The following is a 13,463-nucleotide window of genomic DNA, read 5'->3' on the forward strand; positions in this document are numbered from 1 at the left end:
ATCATACTAGCTTTTCCAAGCTTTATTATATCCAGATTAAAAAAGAAATTAGGAGTGACTGACTAACCTTGATTACTAACCAATATCTAACTCCAAGTGACAATGTGTTCAAAGTGCTGAGACCAGAGCTGTTTATCTGAAGCACCTGGTATAACAGTAAAAAAACAAATCCCAAGAACAGAAAACTGTTCCAATCTACCCACAGTCTGTAGAAGAAGCCATGAATCTTTACTTTTCTGTTACTCGATATTGAACCCAGGGGCATTCTATCTCTGACTACATCCCCAGCCCTTTTTATTTTTTATGTTGAAACATGGCCTAAGTTACTGAGGCTTTCCTTGAACCTGTGATCCTCCTGTCTCAGCCTCCCAAATACTGGGATTCCATGTTTGTGCGACCACATCTGATTATAGCCCCAATTTTAAAGTTTCCTGTTCAGTTATAAGGTAAAAAAGCATATTCTATACTTCAGTTTATGAAGAACTAGATGTGACACCTCTTTTCTCATTGATGGCAGTCAACAATCTTTCCAAAATTAAGACAGAACATTTTGGCTTCAGCTGTTTGGCACGGGGGCCCTGACAGGGGACCTGGCAAATCAGGTGCTCTTTGGGTGGCAGGCACACAGCCAGGGCCAGCAGCTTCACACATAGTATGGGTTGTGAATACTTTTTAGATTTAAAAAATGAGGACCACAGCTTATAAGTCTTGTTGACCTTGATTATGTGTCGAGAAGAAAGTGACTGGAAAAGCAAAAACAACTAAAAAAGGAGGTTACTATTCTTGGTCATATCCTGCAAAAGACAGTTTCTTCAGATATTCATATCTGCATAGAGAACTCCAGCAGAAGTAGCCAAATCTGGAGATGTACGTGGGAGACTGTGGTGTGAGTTTCTTGAGGGATGCAGTTTCAGAGAATTGCACCTGGGACCGAAGCTGTGAAACCCTGACTCCTCCTGTACTGGAGAGCTAAGAGAATAGTATCAGTCCATCTAAACACTTAAGTGAACCGAGGATTGCTTACCCCCAGGGCTTTGGATGAAAGCAACAGAAGCTAGATTGTGGTAAAGCAATCCCTGTATTCAGATGAACAAGCTGAGCACAAAAGCAATCTGAGTTCCTGTAAGAAATCCCTGTATAGAAGCTAGATAAGACATTCCTGGCCACGTAATAATAATAGAACGAAGATTCACATTTATTGAGCACTCATTGTATGCCACCAGATCATATTTTTGTTATTGGTTTTGGTTTTGTTTCTTGGCACTGGGGATTGGACAAAGACATTTTCCTCTGAGCCATACCTCCAGGCCTATTTTATTTTATTTTTTTTTATTTTAAACAAGGTCTCGCTAAGTTGCTGAGGGTCTTGCTAAACTGATAAGTTACCTTGAACTTGCAGTCCTCCTGCCTCAGCTTCCCAAGTACTGGAATTACAGGCATGCACCATCACACCCTACTGCCCGTGTTCTTTTAAGTACTTTTTAAATAGATTTCACATCATTTAAGCCTTTCAGAAACTCAACAAAGTTGGTAATACTTTCATCTTCATTTATAAGTAAGCAGACCAAAGCCCAGAAGGCATGATATCTGTTGAAGTTCATTACCGAGTAGGTGAGTGGCAGAGCCTGGATCCTCCCATGCAGTCAAAGGGGAGAAACCATACTCTCAACAAGGACGCTTTAGCACCCCCTTAAATAGTCAGCTAATTGGCACTGCGCTCACTGAGAAAAGAAGAGAGAAAAGCAAAGTCGTAGAACTCCCATAACAGAAGAGACCCCTAGGTCGCTGAAGGCCACACAAGTTCACCAGAGCTGGGTTGGAAGCTTCTATGGCCCAGATCCATGGAGAAGAGGGCAGGTTTTCCTGAACTAGACCTGCCAGTGAAAAGGATATCCTGTGGACTATTTTGCATGTATTTACACTAAAAATACATCATTTATCTGAAATGCAAATCTCACGGGATGTCCTGTGTTTTTCCAGGGAGCTCAGGGTACCATCAGCAGGTACACAGGGTTGGGATTTGAATCTGTGTGCAGAGAAGCAAGTCAGTGCAGGCGTGACCATATCTGGCCTTGGGGGACTGTCTTCTGCTCAGTGATGATGGCAGCAGGTTCCGGCTTAGCCACCCAGCACCTAAACAGCCCACCAATGACTCTTGAGAAGTAAGACTGACAACCCACTGGAAGGCAGGAGCCCCGCCCCAATTAAAAGGAACATAGACTGCGTTAGGCAGCTGAGAACTTTGAAATGTGAAGTTAACCACTCACATTTTACTGGTGTCAACGGAGCTCAGAACCGAGAACACTTTGTGGCTGTGCCAGGAGTGCCACGATCTCCTTGGCAGTCATGGGAAACAAGCAGTCCTGGCAGGGTACCGCTGCAGCACTGGGGAGAGGTGCTCTGTGTGCTAGAGGTGGGGTCTGGCAAAAGCATCGGTTTTTCTTTTCTTTCTTTTTTTTTTTTTAATTTTTATTTCGGTACTGGAGATGGAACCCAGGGGCATTCTACCTAGGAGCTACAACCCCCAGCCCTATATTTTTAGTCTTTTAGTTTTGAAACAGGGTCTCACTGAGTTGCAAAGGGCCTCACTAAGTAGCTGAGGCTGACCACGAATCACGATCCTCCTCTGTCTCTGCCTCCCAAATGCTGGGATTACAAGTGTGCGCCACCACGCCCGGCAAGCGTCGGGTTTTCTAAGTGACCAGAACAACCACTGTTCAGGGAAAGGACAGCTGGGGCTTTGCCATTTTTGTTTTGTTGGCACAACCAGGCTGTCAGGAATATTTTATCTGATCTGTAACAGGGTTTGGAGAATCATTCTGCCCCAATCCTGTGCCCAGCCCACCACCACCATATTCACACACTTCAGGGGGAGAGAGAGGGACTATAACCTGCTAAAAGGCTTGAGCCTTTGAAAGCAACAATCAGGTAGATGAATGCTCTGCTCAGCACACCCAAACTACGCACACACTGAGGCACCTGTTTTCCTCTCTATCTCTCAAGGGAGGAATTAATTTTAGAGTTCTTAGAAATAGGACAGGAGATGATGTGAAATATATATTTACTGAGATCAGAGAAAGCTTCTAAGTGAGCAAGAGTAAAACTTAGTGTACCAGTATTGGGAAGAGGCATCAAAATGTATTAAGGTGCTGGTATTGGAAAATTGCTTTGATAATTTCCAAAACGTAAAATCTAGTCAGAGCCTAGGTGCTGTGCAAGTACTTAGGCAGGGAGGGGGCTGCAGCGATTACAATGCAGAGTTCCTCTCTGTCTTTGCCCTTCATTCTAATCATTAACCTACAGTAAAAGCCTTAGAGTCAACTGAAGCCATTAGCCCTAAAATTACACTAGAGGCAACCGGTGCCTCTGTTTACCTCCTCTCCTCTGTGATCCAGCTTGGGCATAGGAAAGGTAAACTTTGTGTGCGGCTTCAAAGCACCCAAGTTGATGAGCAACCAATACTGCCCAGTACAATAGAGCCAAGGGCCAGGTAGATTCTTGACCCTTGCACTTAGTAAGTGCACTGTCTTGAGACAAAGAGGCACCACCTGGCTAAGGAATAAGTAACTAACCCATTGCCTTGGTAACACTGATGAGAAACATACCAATACAAAATCTATTTAAGGGTTGGGGTCCCCAAAAGGGGCCGGATTTCCATCTCTGGGCTCCCCAGCATGCGGGTCAGCATGCTGCTTTTTCTCTTCTCTATTTCCTACTGATCTATTTCCTACTAATTTTGTAATAGAGGTTTGTTATGTACTGAGATGCCTGTTAATTTTTCTATTCAACCAACCTTAGTTTAATTAGAAAAAGAACCCCCACCATTTCAAACCGTAACACTTAGCATAGGAGGGGAAGCAGTTTGCTTGACTGGTTCATTTAAATTTTCTAGGTGAGCACATTTCCTGCCACATCTAATTGCGAGCAAGGACCCCGGTGAAAAAGTCAGTGGCCCTGGGTACCTGCCGTCTAAATCCTCGATATCTTTTATGAAGAGCCCTCCTTGGTGCTTGCACAGGTTCTTGCATGCCTTCAAGTGGCTCTTATTCTTGTATAAGATGTAGTCCTTGCCCGTGCTCTTATCCCGAAAAAAATTGATGCCTTCCTTGAGGTTGGCGACTTCACCACGTGATAAACACAGCAAGACCTCAGTAGTCTGTTTCACACTGCAAAAAGAACACGATTAATAACATTAGGTTTTGAAGGATAATCATTTGGAACCTGTAGCTCAAACCCCCTTTTCATGAGGAAATTCTGAAAACTCATCTGTACAATTCCTGGGGCTTGCCGGCCACTTCTCCCTGTTTAAATGCATGTAAATGTGCGTCCTTCTTGAAAAGTTCCCACCCTCTTCCCTAGAGCACTAAGACCTCGCTCACTTGCCTGGCCATGGTCTGCTGGCTCCTGGGCATTTGGAAGGAATGAGAGTGGCTCTTTCCACTTCTATTGCTCAGTTGCTTCTGCTCTGCCTATAGAGAGAATGTTTACCCCATTCACTGTTTCCGTTGCTGGCAATTTCCTCCCTCTACCACACCTATTTTCAAAGTCTAACTTGCATCTTCAACTCCCAGCCACTTTTGTGCGCTTTTGTGCTTTACCCCAGCTCCGATCTTTTGCATCTGGAACCTCCCCTGCCTGGGGTGTAGCTCTTCTCCTTCCTCTCTCTTCTCCTATAGCAGGTTCAGAGAGAACTCAGTTGCCCTCTGCAAGATTCTTCCCAGGTGGAGGGCAGCTCCTGGCACACTGCCTGTTAGCAACCAGTGGACACTTTTTAAAGCACGCAGTATCTTCTCTATCACTTAGCATCTTCCGCAGTAGCTATTTAAGAAATCAGCCCTCCCACTGCACCCAATTTGAATAATTTACAGAAAGCTTCAGCAGCAAATGAAGCATTAGACCTTTCATATTTTTCCCCCAAGGAAACCACAGAACTTGAATTTCTCAAACTCCTATTTCTTTTTTTTTTGGGGGGGGGGCGTTGGTTCTGGGGTTCCTGGAAGCCTTTCTATCTCCAGGCTACATTCCCAGACCTATTTTATATTTTTTATTTATTTGGAAAGAGGGTCTCTTAAGCCAGAGAGGCTGACTACAAACCTGCGCAATCCTCCTGTCTCCACCTCCCAAGCTCAGGGATTGCAAGTGTGTGCCACCACACCGGGGTGAAACTCCTATTTCTAAACTGGCATTCTTTCCAATGCAATTCTGAACCATAATCTAATTTAAATATTGCCAAAAAGGCTTTCAAACTATGTTTTTTTCATACCCAAGATATAAGATCTGGGCACATGGCCCAGTGTGGTGGCCCATACTTGTAATCCCAGCGCTTGGGAGGCTGAGGCAGGAGGATCGCACAGGTTCAAAGCCAGCCTCAGCTACTTAGTGAGGATCTCAGCAATTTAGTGAGACCCTGTTTCCAAGTAAAATATAAAAATAAGTCTGGGAGTATAGCCCAGAGGTAGAAAGACCCTGGGTTTCACCCCTAGTACCACACACACACCAAAAAATCCTGGCACATATTTAATCATACCTTTTACTCTAAACTAAAAGTAATCAAAATTATCTTCTCCTGCTAATTTAAATTGATTTTGCCACCAGACATGGTGGTGCATGCTTGTAATCCCTGCGCTTGGGAAGCAGAGACAGAGGATCACACTGGTTCCAAGCTAGCCTCACTGGCTTAAGAGACCCTGTTTCCAAATTAAAAAAAAAAAAAAAAAAAAAAAAAAAAAATATATATATATATATATATATATATATATATATATATATATATATATATATGAATGTGTGTAACCAGAGATAGAAGGGTTTCCGGGAACCCAGTACCACCAAAAAAAAAAAAAATTATTTTGTCATACTTATACTTTCATTTTTAGAAGCACTATAAATTTCTTAAACAGGGGATAGGAATAATTGATAAAAACATGCCAGCAAGGGGAATATCAGAAGCTTCTTCCATTTTAAAGATTGTGTAGCTCTGTAATTTTTTTTAAAATTATTTATTTATTTTTTAATATTATAGCAATTTATCCAAAATTAACAGTGATAATCTGATCAAATATTAGCTGAGACTTCCAGAAAGATGGCGACGGAGAAAAGCGGGACTTATGAGCCCCACTAACAACCAATCTCTATTACCACAAAATCAGCACCTTTCATAGCCAGAAAACACCATCAGTGGAGAAACAAAAAATGTAATTACAAGGGACAGAGAAAAAGAGGGCCGGAAAAAAGAGACACCAGAAAGAAACCTGACTGCAGTGCTGCAGCCAGAGCTGCGGTGCGGAGCGGCAGGCACCATCATCTTCCCTTGCAGCACCAGGCCCCAGAGAGGAGGGAGACTCAGAATGGAGCTCAGAGCCACAGAGGAGACACGCTGGCCTCATGCCCAAGGACGCGGCAGCATCGCCTTACTGCCGGCGGCAGCAGTGACTTCACCAGACGGCTCTAGACCAACGCACTCAACAGCCCACCAGGCTCCAGAGAGGAGTGGTGGACAGCGAGCCGAGGTGAACCGCTGTAGAATAGCCGGGTGGAATTTGGCAGATTTTTCGGCGCACGGAGCATCTAAAGCTCCCAGTGGCTGGGCTCAGCACACTCTTCAGGGACTCAGAGCGGAGCTCAAAATCAGAGAAGAAACACACCAGCCTCAGGGCCGAGGGCATGACAGCAGCACCATATTGCCACTGGCAACAGCAGCAGCGAATTCACCGAGTCCACTACAGCTCCATCAGCTCACTCAACAACAGTGAGTCAAATTGCGGCCCCTAGAGAAGAAATACCAGTACTGCACTCCCAGGGACTTGACCCAGTGGGGGAGTGGTGGTGGCAGAGATAACACAACATAAAAGAATGCCCAACCTGGCACCCCCCATGATTTAAAGAAGCTTCGATTGACTCCCTGGGTCTGAAACTCTGCCATACAACCTAGTAAAGGAGTAGTAGGGACTGAGATACCACAGACTCGAGATCCAGAGCACCTTAAGTAAAGTCTTAGTGACCCAAGGAAAGAACCCAGAGAAGGCACAAACTTCCCAAATAATGGGAAAGAGGAATAACAATGGAGCAATGAATGCCCACAACCCCACAACATCAGAACCCGATAAAACAGAAATCCAGAGATTTCTAGAAGATCAAATCAGGAAAATAACTGTAGAAATAATAGAGGTGTTTCGAAAAGAATTCAGAGAGAGCCAAAAAGAGATAAAGGATGCAATTGATGAAGTAAAGGCCTCAATTCAAAGTACAAACAACCGATTAGACCACATGGAGAATAGAATCTCACTCTTAGAAGATGATCATTCCAAAAATGAACGCATAGTTTCTAATTTAGAAAAAAAAATCTAAGAGCAGGAATCTGACATTGAAGAAATATGGGCGAATTTTAAGAGAGCTAACCTAAGTATAATTGAAATAGAGGAGAGAAAAGAAGGTGAAACCAAAGGGATCAACAATCTCTTCAAGGAAGTAATAGCAGAAAATTTTCCAAACAAAGAGCAAGAGGTGGATACACAGGTCCAGGAAACTTACAGAACTCCATTTAGACAGGATCGGAGAAGAGGATCCCCACGCCACATTATTGTCAAAATGACCAATGTGCAAGCCAAGCAGAGAATCTTAAAGGCAACAAAAACAAAGGGCCAAGTGACATTCAAAGGCAAACCAATTAGAATCACTCCAGACTTCCCAAACCAAGTCATGAGAGCCAGAAGGGCTTGGAGTAACATATTCCAAACTCTGAAAGAAAACAACTTCCAGCCAAAAATTTCCTACCCAGCAAAACTTTCTATCAAATTAGATGGGGAAATAAGCTTCCATGACAAACAGAAACTGAAGGAATTTTTGTCTTCAAATCCAGCACTAGAGAAAATACTCAAAGAGATTAACTACAAAGAAGAATTAGGTAACACACACCAGAACCAGAGAAACAAGATTTTCCATCCAACAGACAACTAAGATTGGTTATCTGTGGAGATTCATTATTTATGTTAGTCTTTTACCTATCTCTCAACTGGATTGTTTGCTTTTATTGTTGCTAATTTTTAGGATTTCTACTTGGAATATTAATATACCTTCATATATAGCATTTGGAAATATTTTATCCCATTCTATCAGTAACTTTTAACTCTATTTACATTGTTATTGGATATACAATTTTTTTTTAATTTTTTTAGGGAGTTTGTTTACCCTTCTGTTGCCTGTGCCATTGAAATCACTGCCAATTTCAATGTTGTGAGGTTTTATGACCCAGATTTTCTTCTAAAAGTTTATAGTCTTAAGATTTATATTTAGGTCTTTTATCTATTTTGAGTTAATATTTGTATATGGTGTTAGGTAAGGGTCCAGTTTTATTCTTTTTCATGTAATTATTATTTTTCAACAATATTTAGTTAAAAGATTATTATTTCCTCCACCAAATGTTCGTGGAAACCTTGTCAAAAATAACTTGACAATATATGGAAGAATTTATCTCTAGGCTTTTACTTAACTCCAATGGTTTATATATCTGCCTTTATAACAGTACTACACTGTTTCAATTATTGTAGCTTTATATGGTTTGAAATCAGAAAATATACATCTAGCTTTGTTCTTTTTCGAGTTCATTTTGGGTATCTAGAGTCCATATTCCATATTAGGATAGATTTTTTTCTGAAAAATAAATAAATAAATGTATGATAGTTTCACCAAAAAAAAAAAAAGAAATAAAATATTCTCTGGTAAGAAAGAAAGCAAAAAGAAATATTGAAATATTATCTTTAAGTCATCAAAAGCTTGGTATCAGACAAATGAAACTGTTCTGTGAGATTATCATTGTTAATTTTGGATAAATTGCTATAATACTAGATGTCAACCATTAAGCCAAGCATGGGAAGGAGGGATGGGGAGGAAATGGGTTGGGGATCGGGTAGTGGTTAATTGGGCGATGTGTGCATGTATGTCTACAAAAGTTTTTTTTTATCCCATTATGATGTATGAATACAGTGCACCAATAAAAAATAAATAAAAAACAATGATAATCTCACATAACAGATTCATTCGTCTGATATCAAACTTTGATCACTTAGGGATAACATTTCAATATTTCTTTATTGTTTTCTTTCTTACCAGAGGATATTTTTTAAGGTAAAATTATCATACACTTATTAATTTTTTTCAGAAAAAATCTATCCTAACATGAAATATGAACTCCAAAACAATCCTGAAAAAGAACACAGCTAGAAGATGTACATTTTCTGATTTCAAACCTTATAAAGCTACAATAATCAAAACAGTATAGTACTGCTATAAAGGCAGATATATAAACCAGTGGAGTAAAATAAAAAGCCTAGAAATAAATTCTTCCATATATGGTCAAGTTATTTTTGACAAGGTTTCCAAGAACATTTGGTGAAGGAAATAATAATCTTTTCACTAAATATTGTTGAAAAGTAATAATTACATGAAAAAGAATAAAATTGGACTCTTACCTAACACCATATACAAATAGTAACTCAAAATAGATAAAAGACCTAACTGTAAATCTTAAGACTATAAACTTTTAGAAGAAAACCTGGGTCATAAAACTTTAGAACATCAAAATTTGCAGTGAGTTCTTGGATATGATTCCAGAGGCACAGGCAACAAAAGAATAAACAAACAAACTTCATAAAAAATATTATACGTCCAAAGACAATGTAAATAGAATTAAGTTATGGATAGAATGGGATAAATATTTCCAAAATCTATATCTGAAGGTATATTAATATTCCAAATAGAAATCCTAAAATTTAGCAACAATAAAAGCAAACAATACAATTTAGAAATAGGTAAAAGACTAAAATAGATAATGAATCTCCAAAGATTTTTATATGACCAATAAAGACATGAATGTCAGTCATCATATCATAATATAACTAATCATTAAGGAAATATAAATAAAAACTATAGTGAAATACTACTTCACATTTGTTAGGATGGCTCCTTAACCTGAATTACCATGCTCCAGCCCTTTACCTTGAGTTTGTTACTATCTTTAATTGTAAGGTGTGTTTCTTGTAAGCAGAAGATGGATGGATTCTGGTTTTTAATCCATATTGCCACTTTATGTATTTTTATTGGGGAACTGAGGCCATTTACATTCAGTGTCATTATTGAGAGATAACTTTTAATTCCTAACATGTTAAGATTTTATTTCTGTTTGAAATACTGTTTATTCTTCTTTGCTTAGTTGTCTACTGGATGGAAAACCTTGTTTCTCTGGTTCTGGTGTGTATTACCTATTTCTTCTTTGAAGTTAATCTCCTTGAGTATTTTCTCTAGTGCTGGTTTTAAAGACATAAATTTCTTCAGTTTCTGTTTGTCATGGAAGCTTCATATTTCCCCATCTAATTTGATAGATAGTTTTGCTAGGTAGGACATTTTTGGCTGGAAGTTGTTTTCTTTCAGAGTTTGGAATATGTTACTCCAAGCCCTTCTGGCTCTCATGACTTGGTTTGGGAAGTCTGGAGTGAATTTAACTTGTTTGCCTATGAATGTCACTTGGCTTTTTGTTTTTGTTGCCTTTAAGATTCTCTGCTTGACTTCTACATTGGTCATTTTGACAATTATGTGGTGTGGTGAACTTTTTCTCTGATCCTGTCTAAAGGGAGTTCTATAAGTTTTCTGGACTTGTGTGTCAACTTCTTGCTCTATGTTTGGAAATTTTTCTGCTATTATTTTTTTGAAGAGATTATTGATCCCTTTGGTTTCACCTTCTTTTCCCTCCTCTATTCCAATTATTCTTAGGTTAGCTCTCTTAAAATGGGCCCATATTTCTTCAATGTCAGATTTCTTCTTTCTGATTTTTTTTCTAAGTTATAAATTATGCGTTCGTTTTTGGAGTGATCATTCTATTCTCCATGTGGTCTAAAAGATTTATAGATTGAATTGATGCCTTTACTTCAATGATTGCATCCTTCATTTTTTTTAGACTCTCTCTAAATTCTTTTCGAAGGTTCTGTATTATTTCTACAGTTATATTCCTGATTTGAACTTCTGGAGATCTCTGAATTTCTGTGTTATCAGGTTCTGATATTGTGGGGTTGTGGGCATTCATTGCTCTATTGTTATTCCTCCTTCCCATGGTTTCAGAAGTTTGTGCCTCTGGATCACCACGACTTCACTTAGGGTGCTCAGGATCTCAAGTTTGTGGTAATCTCAGCCTCCACTACTCCTTTACTGGGTTGTATCGCAAAGTCTCAGACCCAGGGAGTTAATCGAGGCTGTGCGAGACCCCCCCGGGGCGGGGGAGGGGGGTTGCCGGGCTGGGCGTTTTCCCATAGGGAGCTGTGACTAGGGTGTAGTATCTCTGTCACTGCCACTCCTTCACTGGGTTGGACTGAAAAATCTCAGACCCAGGGAGATTGTCAAAGCTGCACAAGTCCCTGGGGGTGCAGTGCTGGGATTTCTCCTTTAGGGGTCGCAATTTCACTAACAGTTACTGTGTGCGCTGATCTGGACCTGTCCCAGGCATGGTGAACTTGCTGTCACTGCTGGCAATATGGCGCTGCTGCCATGCCCTTGGCCGTGAGGCTGGTGTATTTCGTTTCTGGTTTTGAGCTCTGTTCTGAGTCCCTGGAAGGCGTGATGAGCTTGGCCACTGGGAGTTTTAGACATTCTTTGCGCTGAAAGAACTACTGAATTACACCTGAATGATCCGCAGCTGCTCACTTCAGAAGCTCCTTGTTTACCTTTCCTCTCTGGAGCTTGGTGCTGTGAGGCAAGATGGTACTGGTATGGCTCTGCCACCGCAACACAGGCTGGTTTCTTTTCTGGTCTCTGGTTGTTCCTCTAGTCTTCTTTTTCTCTGTCCCTTGTGTTTACATTTTTTAATTTCTCTGCTGATAGTGTTTTCTGGCTATGAGAAGCACTGATTTTGTGGCAATAGAGATCGAGTGTTAGCAGGACTTGTAAACGCTGCTTTTCTCGGCTGCCATCTTCCTGCCTCTGTAATTATGATATACTCAGATTCTTATTGTCATCTCTGCCCCATATTCCTGGTAAATATGCTCACAATAGATTTGAAATTATTCCAGGATATATTTTATTTTATTTATTTTAAATATGCTTTTATTGGTGCATTATAGTCTCACATCATAACATAAATCATGTTGCCAGTGACAGACATGCTCACAGCACTTGGTGCCCCCCCATTTCCCCCTTCCCGATACAGAGCACTGAGTTTGACATTAGTATATTCACATGTGTGTACATAGTCAATGGTAGTATTTCCATTGATGAACCTCAGTCTTCCCTCTCCCCTTCCCTTAGACTTCCCTGGCTCCACTGAGGTTTTCCTCTACTATCTGGAGTCCCTCTGGCAAAAATATATTTTAAATTAATTTGGTAAGAAGGAATCTGTACTTGTAGATCTTATTTTTTTTTTAAACTCTGTCCTTATGAGTTCAACTGTCTAACACCAGGCTATAGAAAGCACAGAGGCAATTCCTGGAATAAGTAAAAGTGTTCAAGGAAAGCCCCTGTAGATGTTTTGTTTTCCTCAATTGAATGGATCATCCAGCCAGAGTTCTGTGCTGATTCCAAGCCATATCCTACACCGTATGAAGCAGGATGTACTAACATCTGTTTCTGGCTTTGTGTGAAGTCACAGTGGAGCCTAAGGCAAAAGAGAAATGTGGACTCCTATATATATATACTTTTATGTGTATTTTTAAACAGTTTTGCCCAAGGGATTTCTAAAAGATATTGATGAATTTGTTTTCATTAAAATCAGGAAAATGAAGCCATAAATTCTGGTCTTGGTATAAATAAAATATTTAAAGCAAAGTACGTTTGAATGTACCTGCTTTTCAATGTTTCAATATTTCAAATATATTAGGGTTCTTAAAACAATCGTTAAAAGTACACAAAAATGTTTACAGAGGGGCATCCATTTTTCTTTTGCCTCAGATGTAATAGCTTGGCACAGCCACATAACATCCTTAGTTTTTGACATTTTGTTTGTCATCAATTTTTTTTGCCTTAAATTTTATTTTTTTTAATTGTGCTGAAATATTTATTTTGACTATCCATGTTTTGGCCTCCCTTAAAGTTTGTATAACCTCACTTCACCCTCATTCTGCCTCTGCTGTTCTTTGCTGCTTCATGATGGCCTCCACCAGGAACTAGTTCATCTTCATAAGCAATTTTTATGTCTGAATTATCTGCCTAGCAAGTGCCATCCTGTTTTTTTCCCCTGGAGATTAGTTGGAGCCAGAACAGGCGAGTAGAATGTAAATTTTTTAAAATGTGCTTCACTAGCTATCACAAGAAAGTACTCACATCAACAAAGAGAACATCGTTGATGTACTATTTCAAGAGCCTATAGTGTATATGTGTATAGTGTATATGCTTTGGAAACTTATTTTGAAAATTGGAAATCTAGACCTCAAAACAAAACCAAAAAGTAGAGAAGTAGAGCTGTTTGATGAAAAATTTGTATTTCC

The 13,463-nt window shown here is 39.9% G+C and overlaps 1 protein-coding gene across 1 annotated transcript in view; it reads right to left on the reverse strand.

The window, feature by feature from the left end:
* Positions 1-13,463, reverse strand: part of LOC308273206 (cytidine monophosphate-N-acetylneuraminic acid hydroxylase) — a gene marked incomplete at both ends in the record, with an annotated part of 73,355 nt that overhangs the window by 40,988 nt on the left and 18,904 nt on the right. The window contains one exon of the mRNA XM_080710295.1: positions 3,963-4,166. Coding sequence (XP_080566421.1) covers positions 3,963-4,166 — 204 coding nt within the window. The remainder of the gene's footprint in view (positions 1-3,962; positions 4,167-13,463) is intronic.

The sequence above is a fragment of the Muscardinus avellanarius genome (assembly GCF_963383645.1).
Source record: "Muscardinus avellanarius genome assembly, chromosome: 14".
Lineage (NCBI taxonomy): Eukaryota > Metazoa > Chordata > Mammalia > Rodentia > Gliridae > Muscardinus > Muscardinus avellanarius.